The sequence below is a fragment of the Apium graveolens genome, chromosome 9 (assembly GCF_009905375.1).
Source record: "Apium graveolens cultivar Ventura chromosome 9, ASM990537v1, whole genome shotgun sequence".
NCBI lineage: Eukaryota > Viridiplantae > Streptophyta > Magnoliopsida > Apiales > Apiaceae > Apium > Apium graveolens.
This window is the reverse complement of record NC_133655.1, coordinates 103,904,482-103,919,679: the sequence shown is the minus strand read 5'-3', so window position 1 is coordinate 103,919,679 and position 15,198 is coordinate 103,904,482. Positions and strand designations below refer to the sequence as shown.

The window sequence follows — 15,198 nt, the reverse complement described above, 5'->3', positions numbered from 1 at the left end:
CACCTTGGTATTTGGCATGACCCGGCGCAGAACCAAATCTCCCACCTTGAAAGTTCGGGCTCGAACCTTACTGTTGTAATGCCTAGCTGTCCTCTGCTGATATGCCGCTATCCTGATCTGAGCCTCTTTTCGAGTTTCTTCGATCATATCCAAATAGAGCCGATGATTGACCTCGTTTGCCTCTGAGTCATAGTTGTCCCTTCGAAAAGATCCTGCTCCCACTTCAACGGGCATCATAGCTTCACACCCATACACCAGAGAGAAAGGGGTCTCTCCAGTTGTGGTTCGGGGTGTAGTGTTGTAAGACCATAGGACCTGGGCGAGTTCTTCTGGCCATGCTCCTTTCTTCTCTTCAAGCTTTGCCTTTAAGGTATGCTTAATGATTTTATTAACAGCCTCTGTCTGCCCGTTACTCTGGGGGTGGCAGACTGCGCTAAAGCTCTTCTGAATCCCCAGCTGCTCACAAAACTCTCGCATCTCCTTGCTATCAAATTATTTCCCATTGTCAGATATCAGCTTGTAAGGGATGCCATAGCGACATACAATAGCCCTGTATACAAAATCCCTGAGCTTTCTCGCTGTGATAGTGGCTAGGGGCTCGGCCTCTGCCCACTTAGTGAAATAGTCTACCGCAACTACCGCATACTTGACGCCTCCCCTGGCCTTCGGGAGTTCCCCAATCAGATCAATTCCCCACATGGAGAAGGGCCAGGGGCTCATGAGGGATGTGAGAGAGGCCACGGGGTTGTTGTAATAATTGGCATATCGCTGACACTTATCACAAGCTCGGGAGAATTCAAAGGTGTCTTTTTTCAGCGTTGGCCAGTAGTAGCCTTGACGGAGGATTTTCTGAGCTAGAGAGCTACCCCCCGAGTGATTGCCACAAATGCCCTCGTGTACTTCCCTTAGGATGTAGTTGCATTCCTCCCCATGTATGCATTTGAGAAGAGGAACATTGAACCCTCTTCTGTATAGAATCTCGTCGTATATCACATAGCGGGCTGCTTTGTATTTTATCCTCCTTACCTCGTTCTTTTCATCCGGAAGTGAACCTTCTCTTATGTATGCTAGAATAGATGTCATCCACGTGGGGCCGAGCTCATTACTGAGGCTGCCCACCTCGTGCTCGGGCACACTAGGTTGCCTCTGTATATCAAGGGGCACGGTCCCTAGCAAAGTGCTCTCGCGGCGTGAGCCGAGCTTAGCTAGCTCGTCCGCGCCTTCATTCTGCCCACACGGGATTAGTTCCAGCCTCACATCGTTGAATCTTGCGATTATCCTCTGTGCGCACTTCAGGTAAAGCTCTGTTCTTAGCCCCTTAGCTTGATACCCCCCATTTATCTGATAGACCACAATCATGGAGTCACTAAACACATTCAAATTCTTGACCTTCATTTCCAAAGCTAGCTTGAGACCGTTGATCAAGGCCTCATACTCAGCATCATTGTTGGTTGCATGAAAGGCCAGATGGGTCGCACGTCTGATCTTGTGAGCCTCTGGGCTGATTAGCTCGATTCCAGCTCCTGCTCCATCACCGTTAGAGGCACCATCCACATATAGGCTCCACCATGGGGCACTATTTTGTCTCTCCCGTCCAACATCTTCTGTGCTAGGTATAACAACAAGGGCTCCCGGCTCCACTTCTTGATGTGGGGGAAATTCTAGCACAAAATCGGCCAGGGCTTGGCCTTTGATCGCAGTCCTTGGCTTATAATCCACCTCGAATTGGCCGAGCTCAACCGTCCACTTCAATATTTGACCAGAAGACTCTGGTCTATGCATCACTTGTCTGAGGGGGTAGGAGGTTCGCACTTCTATCTTATGTGCCTGAAAATAGGGCCTGAGTTTTCGGGAGGCCAGAATCAGAGCATACGCTAGCTTTTCGAGGCTTGTGTATCGAGTCTCGGCATCGGCTAGCCTTTTACTCACATAATATACCGGGAGCTGGACACCATCCTCCTCTCGGACTAATACTGCACTTATTGCAAAGTCGGAGACGGCCAAGTATAGGATCAAAGTTTCTCCTGCCTTTGGGTTGGACAACATTGGAGGGCTACTGAGATGCTTCTTTATGTTCTGAAAGGCTTCCTCACATTCTTCGGTCCACTTAAAGTTCCTTCCCACTCCTTTGATTGCTTTGAAGAACTCTTGGCATTTATCGGAGGATTTTGAGACGAAGCGGTTTAAGGCAGCCACTCGTCCCGTTAAGCTTTGAACATCCTTCACCCGTCGAGGGGATCTCATCTCGAGTAGGGCTTGTATCTTGGCTGGGTTGGCCTCAATGCCTCTATGGTTGACAATAAATCCCAAAAACTTCCCCGATTCAACCCCAAACACACATTTCTGGGGGTTGAGCTTCATTCTGTACTCCCTTAGGATCTGGAACATTTCTGCCAGGTGGCGGACATGATCCCTCGCTTCTTTCGATTTCACCAGCATGTCGTCTACATAGGCCTCCATAGTCTTCCCCGATTGATGTTTGAACATCTTATTCACCAGCCTCTGATAGGTTGCCCCCGCATTAAGGAGCCCGAAGGGCATCCCGATGTAACAGTAAAGGCCCCGATCAGTAATAAAGGAGGTGTGGTCCTGATCTGGCCCATACATGGGGATTTGGTTATATCCCGAATAAGCATCCATAAAACTAAGCAGCGCGTGCCCAGCCGTGGAATCAACCAGCTGGTCGATTCGGGGTAGAGGAAAGCTGTCCTTCGGGCAAGCTTTGTTCAGGTCGGTGAAGTCTACACATGTCCTCTACTTGCCATTGGGCTTCTTGACAAGCACGGGGTTGGCCAGCCACACGGGGTAGAAGGTTTCTCTCACAAGTCCTGCCTCCATTAATCTATCCACTTCTTCTCTGAGGGCCTCTGCCCTCTCTCCACTAATCGGCCGTCTCTTTTGCCTAACCCCCTTCTTTTTCGGGTCCAAGTTGAGCCGGTGGCACATGACATTTGGGTCAATCCCTATCATATCGGAGTGTGACCATGCAAAGACATCCAAATTCTCCCTTAGGAAGCGGGCTAGATCCTCTCTCAAGTCAGGACTTAGGTTAGAGCCTATTCTGAGTACCTTGGAGGGATCATTTGGGTCTACCAAGATCGGGATTGTGTCCTCTGCGGCCCCGGCCCTCTCGACCATTGGGGGCATTCTCGGGTCTAAATCTGCTCGAGCCTCGCTAGTTTTTTCCATTTCCGTGATTGCCAAACCTTCCGCATCCTTGAGCTCGATCTGGTGAGCTTGGGTCGGGTTTATCAAGCGTTCAGAGGTTGCAGTTACAGTTCGAGTGATTCCGTCGGGTGGGTCCATAGTGATTGTTGTTTCTTTGTGTGCCCACTTCCCTCTCCTAAGTCTTGCAGTGATTTGTTCTGGGCTCTCTTCTTCATCACTTGCTTCCTCTACAATCCCCTCTTGTATCAACATGATGGGTTGAGATGCTTCCATTAGTAAGGCCCCTGGGCGTGGTTCCACATGAATTCCCATGTGCTCGAAGTAGTTCTCGGGCAACTCCTCAATTGAAATCAAATAACAAGTCTCATGGCCCTCAGGACGTATTCTTTTCCTGCCCTCTGCCTCTTCCATGGGGACGTCGCACTCACCTGCTTCAGCTATCTCCCTTGAGGCATTTCTTGACTCGGCCGCTTTGAGTGCCTGGTTGTAGCAGACCCTGGATTCGTATTGATAGCTCTTCAAGATGCCTACCCCCGTGGGGGTTGGGAATTTTATCGTCATATGATGGATCGAGGTCACCATCCTCATCGCCCTCATAAGGGGTCTGCCCACTATAACATTGTAGGCACAAGGCTGGTCTACAACTGTAAACATAGCGATCTGGGTGGCCACATGAGGCTCCTCTCCTATGGTCACCGGGAGCCGAATTGTCCCTTTCACTCCGATCGAGTCTCCCGTGAACCCGTACAGGTGCCCACCTGTTGAGGTTAATTCTCTATCCAATAATCCCAGTTTTTTGTAGGTATCATAAGTCAAAACATCAGCCGAGCTCCCGGTGTCCACCATTTCTCGGTGAACATTCACCGTCCCAATCTTCATTTTTATGACTAGGGCATCGGTATGAGGGTAATGCACCCATTTTGCATCGTTCTCTTTAAACACGATATCATCGACCTCCCTTTCAAAGAGCTCCGGGGGCCTTTGGCTTAGATGATTGACGTTGGTGAGCGGCTTGTCCTTTGCTTCCCGGGCATATCTGTCCATCGCCTTCCGGCTGTCTCCACCAATGTGAGACCCGCCTAGAATAATATGAATACTACCAGCCTGAGGGACCCTTTCTTTGTCTTCTGGGGGTGGAGGAGGGACGGTATGATAATCCGTCCTGTGTCTTTGAACCTCCTTGACAACCCACTCCGTAAGCTTCCCTTGTCTAATCAAAGTCTCGATCTCATCCTTTAGTTGTCTACAATCAGCTGTATCGTGTCCGGTGGCCTCATGGTATGCACAATACTTCGAAGTGTCTCTTTTATTGTAGTCTGTGAGAGGAGTTGCCTTCCTGAATACCCCCTTCCCCACATATGTAGCATATATGTGGTTGATAGAGGCTACCAGAGGGGTGTGTGTCTGCCATTTGCTTGTATAAGGCCTTCCCGAATCTTTAGTGGTCTCTTTGCCACGGGCAGACTTTTTCGGGCTCGAACTACGCCGATACGTCTTCCTCCTTTCGTCAGGGCTTGAGGATCGGTCCCTCTTGTCTCGATAGCTTTCGCTGATTTTCAGCTCTCTCATCGATTTCTCTACCCTCTTGAAGGGTTCGGCTTGCTCATAGAACTCGGTCAAGGTCCTCGGCTCACTCGCTTGGAGGCTCTTCCAAAATTTTGATCCTTCTTTCAACCCTGCTATCAAGAAATTTTTGATGGTCTCCTCACTGGCTCCTCTCACCTTGGGGACCTCGGCATTGAACCGACGAAAGTATTCTGCCAAGGGCTCCCCCTCCCTTTGCTTGATGTTGGCTAACGTGGCCACAGGAGGCGAATAGTGGAGGGTCGACTGAAATTGTCTGACGAACAAGTCCTCCAATTGCCTCCACGTTCTTATGCTAGCCGGTTCCAACTTGGAGAACCATTGTTGGGCACTACCTCTGAGTGATGTCGCGAAGAGTCTGCAACGGGTCATCTCCGGCACCTGATAGACTTCCATCTCAGTGTTAAATTGAATAAGGTACTCCGCCGGGTCGGCTTCGCCGTTGAATAGAAGGTCGGGGTTGTGCCTAAACACCCGAGGTAGGGGGGATGATCGGATAGCAGCCGTAAACGGAGAGGGGGCAGCCGAGGCAGGGGGCCCTCTCTTCTCTTGCTCCATCTCATCTAAGATCCTTCTCAGGTCCCTTACTCTAACAACTTCTCCTTCTCTGTCACCACCCGCATTACTCGAATGGTGTGAGCCCTGAGGTCGTTCACGGCGTCCCCCTCCTCCAGCTCGGTCCTGCGACTCCTCTTCACGATTGTCTCTGCGTCTATGTCGCTCCTCCCTCCTGGGTGAGGTGTGTTGACGTCTTTCCGGAGGGGTCGTTGCCCGTTCCCTTTTCGAGCCTCTTTTATCCACGGGCTCTTTCTCTTCTCTCTCCTTCTTACAATTCTCCATTTTGAGCCTGAGGTCATGCTCGCTTAGTTTTCTACCCACTCGGTCTAGCACGCTAGTTGACCTTGCCTCAGATGAAGCTGGCTTCGGCCCCGATCTCGTAGAGATCTAGCTACCCCGCTCATCATGGCCTCGGGGTATATCTTCCTTTTCGCGTGATGTTTCTTTCTTCTGTTTGGTCTCGGTTGCCACATCATCAAAATCGTGGATCAGCTTCTTCTGAGGGCCTTTGCCCTTCCAGCTACGTTGTGAGACCTTGAGGCGGCGCGCCTTACGCTTGGCGTTCCGGACCGAGCTTCTTTCTACCTTTGACATTCGGGCGTTGATCTGATTCATCTGATCGGCCAGCCCTTCGAGATACGTCATCACAGCCTGCCCGTCCACGGTTGCAATTGGTGGAGGTGGCGCCTGATTTTCTGGGGGCGTGTGTTCGAAAGTAGGGTCCTTCTTGCCTCCGCTCCCTGGTGTCGTCGCTTGCTTGCTTTCTTTGGTCATCTTTCTCCCTAAGATGAACGAGGCCCCCTCCTTCTAGCGCCAAATGTTATAGGGAGAATTTCGTATAACAATATTGTGGAGGTTAATGGGTGGAACAAAGATCAAGGACGGTGTTTGAGGGCGGAGGAAGGTTGTTTGGTGGTGGCTGAGCTTGTATGTGGACTCCTTAAGAAAGAATAGGGTTTGTTATTCTCTGTCAAGTGTCGACTCATGTCTCATACAAGTGCCTACGTACCCTATTTATAGGGATCAAGCCTCACGTAGTTCTTGGGGAACAAGTCACGTAGGCTAGGGTTAGGACTCTTCAGCCCGTGCAGCCCAAGCCCACGATAAAGTCAGACCTTCAGCCAATTAGTCACGTAAATCTCGACCGGCTCCACATGCTTCCCACAATTTCACGGCATCTCCGCATTTCTTCCCATAATTGTAGGAATAACCCGTGTTGACCCCGAAATCTATGAGCAACTCAGTCATCTATGAGTCACTTTCCATGTTGCACACAAAGTCTTTCGATGCGGCCCGGCCTGGTCACCTCGGCCCGCACCGCCTTCAAATAATAAATATAATGTTACCTCTGTTTCTATAAGATGTGGGCTCAAGAGCTCAGCCCGCGTGTGGGCAGCTAAGCCCACCTCGCATGAAGGCACCTGAGCCTACCTCGCGTGGGCACAACCGAGCTCAGCTCGCATATGAGAGCCCAAATGACAAATGTGAGCTCACCTTACATGTGTGAGCCCAGCTCGCATGTCCTCACTTGAGCCCAGCTCGCATGTTTGAGCCCAGCTCTCATGTCATGAGCCCAGCTCTCATGTCATGAGCCCAACTCGCATGTGAACCCAGCTCGCATGTTACGAGCCCAGCTCTCATGTCATGAGCCCAGCTCTCATGTCATGAGCCCAGCTCGCATGTGAACCCAGCTCGCATGTTACGAGCCCAGCCCGCATGTGCTGGCCCAAGTCATATAAATCCATGGTTCTAGCCCACACACGAGAGTCCAGCTATTTAGTGCACCCACAGGGACCTGTTTAGGGCCCATGGCCGAAAGCGGGCATAACATAAACTAAAGAAACCAGCGAGGCAGTAGTGTATATATTTGTTTATCGGACGTTCAACGAGAACATCAAGTGTCTAACATTGAACATGCACGTTTATTCATGTTGCACAGAAAATGATTCATGTTACACGGAAAATGAGGAAAGCTATTACAGTAATTATTGATTACTGCGTTAAATAATTTTGTACTGCATTTATAAATGTTAAATCTGGACAGATCCTTAATCCTGTTTACTAACATAACATGGATCACTTCATTTAGCTAAAGTAATCTTAGAGCCATAAATAAAGTTGCAGAGGGTTATTAGAAAATGACATACATGTGATGATATGAGATAATTTAATTGATATTATTAATATGAATGTCAGAGAGTTCATTTATGTTTAATCAATTAAAATTTGAACATTTGAGAACAAATTTTGTAATTCTAACATTTTTCTTTAGCTAACATGCCCTTGTGTCAGTAACATTACTCATCTGAACCTTTTAGCTATTATATATAACTAGTAAATAAATCCGTGTTTCACAGCGGCATTTTAATTATTTTATAAATTCTAATATAAATTAATCTTACAATTTATAGAAAAATTAATTTGAGTTGCCCTCCCTTTAAATACAATACTGATCAGAGATTGTTTGTTTCAAGTATATAAGATTGTCTGCTTTGAATATCCTTATATAGTTTAAAATCAAATAAATATGAATATGTTTTCTAATTCAAATAGGATGCCACCTAACCTCTCTTTGAATATCCTTATATAGTTTAAAATCAAATAAATATGAATATGTTTTCTAATTCAAATAGGATGCCACCTAACCTCTCGCATCTCATCGTCCTTGATAAACAATAATACATTTTTTTATAAATCCAAACTACTCTCCTTTGATTATACGGGTATTTTTAGATATATAATTTGTTAAAAATGATCTGAAGCCCTCTTATTTATAAATAATGATTCTCTTTCCGTAAAATCCGATCTTCTCATTTATGAATTAAGTGTTGGGAACCACGGACTTAGGGTGTTACTACGTTTTACGATAAAGATTACGAAAAGAGGATTACCTTGTTAATGGTTGATTCCACGCTCTTCTATTGTATTCTCAAATTCCCTTGAGCGAAGTGTGGCCTCCGTCTTCTCAAGTTATCCTCTCTTCTTGCTCCTTGGTGGCTACAATATGTTTTCACCCAATTCCAAGCAAGAAGAGAATAAGAATATATATAGGCTACAATAGGGACCATGGATAATTAGGTTGGGCCTTCTAATTACATCTTGAGCCTAGCCCAATGTAATTAAATATTAATTCAATCCACTAAAGAATTAATATTTGCACTACCTTTCCTAATATCGTAATTTAATTAATTCGGTTCCAATATTATTTGCTTATTAAATTCCCCATGTTTAAAATATCATATGTCCATTAATTAAATAAATTACTGATAATTTATTTAATTAATATCTTTTATCCTTGATCATCCACTCAACCTTTATTTAATTATGCCAGAATAAATTCCACCTGCAGGGTTTCACATAATTAAATCTTTTTGAGCTTTCAAGGGGACATCATTAACCCGAATATTATCAGGACATGGATTCCTTCAATAAATAATATCCACCATGTATATAATTCCATCACCCAAAATATAATGATATAATTCAAAAGAATTATTTCATATATAAATCAAAGCATGTAAATAATATACACGTGTCAATTACTATTTCCGGATTAAGAACCTAAGCATTAATAATAATATAGAATCTTAGTTCTCCTTCTTAATCAGTATTAAGGGAACAATTCTAAATTTGATCATGTTCAATATACACAAAGTATACTAGCATTATTTATTAGTCAATATAAACTAATCTAAATAATACTACAGACATACCAGTGGATTGTCCAACACCACCTGTGCTGTGAACCTTATTATATTATATAACCGTATTTAACAATCTAATATTCTGTATCCCATTTGATACTAGTTGTTCACAATATATAATATTAGACAACATGTAAACATTCAAATGATTCTCAAATAAACTGGCCAGAAATAAATGTACATACTTCAAATAAATATTTTCAGTATACACTAACAATCTCCCACTTATACTCAAAATATTCTATGTGTACATCAGTGTTTATTTAATCCACTATTACATAAAAATCTATGTGTCCATCCATCTGACTCCTATCGCTTCCACATGCTTGTCAAAAACCTTGGTTGGCAAGCTCTTTGTGAAAGGATCTGTTCGGTTGTCTTCTGATGATATGTGAGCCACAACTATATCCCCTCGCTTTACGATTCCTCGTATGAGATGATACTTACGTTCAATATGTTTAGCTGCTTTGTGGTCTCGCGGTTCCTTTGAATTTGCCACAGCACCAGTGTTATCACAATACACCGTCAAGCTCCTAGACAAATTAGGTACCACATCTAAGTCCAAAAGGAAGTTCCTGAACCATACAGCCTCCTTGACAGCCTCAGAGGCCGCCACGTACTCGGCCTCCATGGTGGAGTCTGCAATGCATTTCTGCTTTACACTCCTCCATATAACGGCTCCACCTCCCAAAGTAAAAACATATCCCGAGGTTGATTTCCTCTTATCCCTATCTGATTGGAAATCTGAATCAGTATATCCCAAAGGAAATAGATCTGAGGCCTTGTAAATTAACATATACTCCTTAGTCCTTCTCAGGTACTTGAGTATAGTTTATACTGCACTCCAATGTTCCTGACCTGGGTTCGACTGATATCTACTAACCATGCCTACAGCAAAGCAGATGTCAGGCCACATACATAACATAGCATGCATTAAGCTTCCACATGCTGAAGCATAAGGAACTGCTTTCATGCTCTCTATATCCTTAGGTGTCGAAGGACACTGCTTCTTAGATAGAGCAACTCCATGCTTAAAAGGTAAAAAACCTTTCTTGGAGTTTTGCATGTTAAAACGAGCTAATACTTCATCAATATAGGGCTCTTGAGATAAAGCCAACATCCTTTTCTTGCGATCCCTTATAACTTTGATCCCAAGGATGTATGCCGCTACACCTAAGTCCTTCATGTCAAATTGTTTGAACAACCATGCCTTTACTGATGATAACATCTCAACATTGTTTCCAATGAGTAAAATATCATCTACATATAGTACTAGAAAAACCACTGCATTACCTTCACTTCTCTTATACACGCACGATTCGCTTGGACTTTGATCAAATCCATATGACTGGACTGCCTGATCAAAACGAATATTCCAGTCTCTAGAAGCTTGTTTAAGTCCATAAATAGACCTCTTAAGCTTACATACCAGATGCTCTTGGCCTTCCTTAATGAATCCTTTTGGTTGCTGCATATAGATGGTTTCTTCAAGACTTCCATTAAGAAAAGCTGTCTTGACATCCATTTGCCAAATCTCATAATCGAGATGAGCTGCTATAGATAAAAGAATACGGATTGACTTAAGCATGACTACCGGTGAAAAGGTTTCCTCATAATCGATACCTTCTTTCTGAGTATACCCTTTCGCAACAAGTCTTGGTTTCCAGGCTTTCACCTTTTTATCTAATCCCCTCTTTTTCTTGTAGATCCACTTACATCCAATAGGTTTTATACCTTTGGATGGTTCCACGAGCTCCCAGACCTGATTAGAATACATTGATTCTATCTCAGATTCCATCGCCTTTTGCCAAAGATCTGCATCTTTGTCTTGTACTGCCTCTTCGTATGTACGGGGATCATCATCATGTTCACTAGGGACCAAGTCTGAAGACTCTCCCAAAAACATGAATCTATCAGGCTATTGAACAACCCTCCCACTACGACGAGGCACTGGTGCGGTATTAGTGACAGGTTGTACATTATGTTGTGGTTGTTCTACTTGTACTACAGCTTCATGGGTATTATTTGTCCCTCCCACTAGTTCCTCTAAAACGACACTACTCATGGGTTTGTGATTCATTATATAGTCCTCCTCCAAGAATCTTGCATTGGTGCTAACAATGACATCCCGATTCTTCGAACTATAAAATAAATATCCTTTCGTTCCCATGGGGTAGCCTACAAACAACCTTACTTCTGTACGAGATTCTAACTTAGTCGCGTTCTTGTTCAGCACATGTGCTGGACAACCCCATATTCGAATATTTCTTAGACTCGGTTTATCCCCGGTCCACAATTCTAAGGGGGTTTTAGGAACCGACTTAGAAGGTACTAAGTTCAGAAGATAAGCTGCTGTCTCTAAGGCATGTCCCCAAAACGACTTGGGTAAATCCGAATAACTCATCATCGATCTAACACTCTCTAAAAGAGTCCGGTTCCTTCTCTCTGCTACACCGTTCTGCTGGGGTGTGCTTGGTGCAGTTAACTGGGATTCTATCCCATTTTCTGATAAATATTCCCTAAATTCTCCAAGCAAGTATTCGCCACTACAATCTGATCGTAGTGACTTGATACTTTTATTAAGTCGCTTCTCCGTTTTAGCTTTGTACTCTTTGAACTTATCAAAGCACTCAGACTTACGGCGCAACAAATAAACGTACCCATATCTAGAATAATCATTAATGAAAGTGACGAAATATTCATAACCACCTCTTGCTTGGATATTCATGGGTCCACATAAATCAGAGTGAACCAATTCTAATACTTGTTTGGCTTTATTCCCCTTTGCCTTGAAAGGCCTATTAGTCATTTTACCTTCCAAGCAGGATTCACAAACTGGAAATGGCTCCACTGCCAATGAGCTTAAAGGCCCGTCTACTACCAGTCTTTGAATCCTCCTCAAGTTAATATGACCTAATCTCAAGTGCCAAAGATATGTTTGGTTCAAACTAGAAGGTTCCTTTCTTTTAGTAGAGTTAGAAGATGTGTTGTTCAATTCCCTAAATTGCAGTTGCAGTGCAGGTTGACTAGGATTAATTATATACAAATTGTCTTGCAATGTACCAGAACATATAATTCATTTATTCATCATAATAGAAACATTACAATCCAAACAAACATTATAACCATCCAAAGCAAGTTTAGAAACCGAAATTAAATTCCTTCTAAAAGAAGGTACATAAAAACAATTGTTCAAAACCAAAATCCTATCAGAACCAAAAGATAAATGAATAACTCCTACTGCAACTACTGCTACTTTCGTAGCATCTCCCATGAACACGTATATCTCACAATCTCTAAGCATTCTGGATAGCTGGAACCCCTGCATATAATTACAAACATGATCAATGGCTCCTGTATCTACACACCAAGTGCTCGTAGATATAGCCGCTATAAATATTTCTGTAACTAGAGAAAGAGACATACCAGTATTGTTTGTCTTCTTAGGAAGAGGACAATCCTGTTTCCAGTGACCTGACTGTTTGCATCTGAAGCACTTTCCCTTAGGCTTTTTCACACCACCCGGAACTCCCACCGCCTTCACAGCTTTCTGTGTCTGAGCCTTTTTCTTCTTCTTAATACCTTTCGGCTTAGAGGAAGAACCTTTCTCAGCCACATTCACTTGAACACTCTGCCGAAATAATCCTTCAGCTACCTGAAGTTCTGTTAGCAGTTCCGCGAGACTATACTGCCTCTTGTTCATGTTGTAATTCAAGCGGAACTGCTCAAAACTCTTGGACAAGCTCATAAGGATAATGTCAATCTGGGTTTCCCCGTCAAGTTCAGCACCAAGGATCTCTATCTCATTCAGATGCGACATCATCTTGAGAACATGATCCCTTACAGGTGTGCCTTCAGCCATCTGAGTGTTCATTAAAGCCTTCATGGCTACTTGCCTAGCAACCCTATTCTGATCTCCAAAAAGTTCCTTGAGATTAAAGAGCATATCCGAAGCAATGGCTATAGACTGATGTTGATGCTGCAAAACACCTGACATTGCTGCCAGAATGTAACATCGCGACATCTCATCAGCCTTAATCCACCGTTTATAATACTCTTTCTCATCTTCAGGAGCATCAGCAGTAGGCTGTTCAGGCTTGGGTTCATAAGTGCAAAACTTGTACTCCTCAGCAGTCAACACAATGTCCAAATTTCGTTTCCATTCAATATAGTTAGGTCCGGTAAGTTTGTTATCCTTAAGTATGGTGAATAGTGGATTAAAGCCCATTTTATCCTGAGAATCATGCATAAAAACATCACATAAATAAGGGTGCATTAATTATTAAGATCTAAATTATTAAAATTTAATGCACTAACATCTAAACACCATAAGCTTCTGGTACGCCACGATGTGTGACATGTATACCACCTAATTTTGTTTAAATGTTACTTCGGTCCTATTACTAAACAATATGCCACGTTGGGGTGGACTATATTATTTTTCATAGCTAAGTGTATACCATCATCAAATCTTAAATTATTCGAAATCTATGGAACTTGGTACGCCACGATGGGTGGCGTGTATACCTTCCAATATTCGTAATTTTGCCTTGAATAGAATACTTCAATTCAATATTCATCAATGGTTTAATTTTGCCTACAACCAATAATGGAGACCATGGGATTTAATTTCATATTAATTCCCTCTCCCACTTAGAATTTTTTTTTATTAAAATTGAGGAATTTTAAAATTAAATGGGGCCCTATGTTGTTATAATTATGTCTAATCATGCATTCAAAATACACACATAATTTTAGCAACATATAACATTTAATTAAAGTAATAAATAAAATTTATGTCCATGTCGTCCTAATTAAGTTAAACATGCAATTTTAAAGGAATTACACACATAATTAACGACACACATAATCAATAAATTAAAACAATAATTAAAAATTTAATGGAAAAAATTAAAATAAATTTTCCACTATTATGGCCCTTGAAAAAAAAATCCAGCCCTCAAAAAAAAATCTGCCCCAAGCGCGCCCCGACGCCCCCAGCAACCCCAGCAGCCCCAGCAGTCCCAGCTGCCGTAACGGCCCCAGCAGTCCCAGCAGCCCCAGCTGCCGCCGCGGCCGCAGCGCGCGCCTGTTGCTTTTCTGTGAGTTTTGTTTTGATTTTGTTCGATCCAAACATCAACAGCAGCCCCTTGTAATCGCACAGCGGAACAAAAAACTACCGAAATTGATTTTCGATCGCACATAACTATTACAAAATACCCGGAACAATTACAAAAAAATAAATCTAATACAAAACTAATTTTGTAAAATCTATTCTAACAGGATCAACCCTCGTGTAAATTACAACCACGATTAAACCACGTGGAAATCAAAACAAAAATTAACCACGATTAAACCACGTGGGATCCAAACACATAATTAAAATATACATGGCCATAATAGTGGATTAACAACCTGCATCAAAACCAATACAAGCAAAACACTATATACACGCATATATAATTACGACATGGACATTATATCATAAAACGTAGAACCCATTACCAGGCTCTGATACCAATTGTTGGGAACCACAGACTTAGGGTGTTACTACATTTTACGATAAAGATTACGAAAAGAGGATTACCTTGTTAATGGTTAATTCCACGCTCTTCTATTGTATTCCCAAATTCCCTTGAGCGAAGTGTGGTGTTATTCCTAGTGGACTAACAATGAGATTTACAGAAGGGGGGTTGAATGTAAATCTCAAAACGTTTTCAAGTTTTGAGCAGTTTTAAAGGCTTTGTGTTCAAGATAAACAAGTGTGTGAATTGCTTTAAGCTAATACAGACAGATATATATTCAAGCACTAATGTAAAGAACACAACAGACCTTAAAAACTTTTCTGGTGGATTGTTGTTCCACCAGAGATGGTATTTCAGAAAATCTGTGATTCTAGATGATGATCACAGCTGCATCCTAGTACAAACTAGATAATTTTTCTCTCAAGATTTTTCTAAACAGCACTGGAAAAAAGTTCTTATCTAATTACTAGCTGCTACTTGGTTTATATATCACCAAGTGTACAAGTGAAGACAAAGATAAAAATACAATAATAAAATAAGTTCTCCACTTGTTTCTTCTCCATATCACTCAAGTACTTTGTTGACTATTGCCTCTTTGTACTAGAGTAGAACGGCTGCTTTTTCTGATGTTCCTGAAATTAGGCTTCCACATTTCAGTT

The 15,198-nt window shown here is 43.0% G+C and overlaps 1 protein-coding gene across 1 annotated transcript; it reads right to left on the bottom strand.

Annotated features, from left to right (window-relative positions):
- Window positions 1-492: 492 nt before the first annotated feature.
- Window positions 493-2,244, bottom strand: LOC141685452 (uncharacterized). Its single transcript, XM_074490551.1, has 2 exons — window positions 867-2,244; window positions 493-605 (listed from the first exon to the last, which is right to left on the bottom strand). The coding sequence occupies exons 1-2, from the start codon at window positions 2,242-2,244 to the stop codon at window positions 493-495; spliced, it is 1,491 nt and encodes a 496-aa protein (XP_074346652.1).
- Window positions 2,245-15,198: the final 12,954 nt, after the last annotated feature.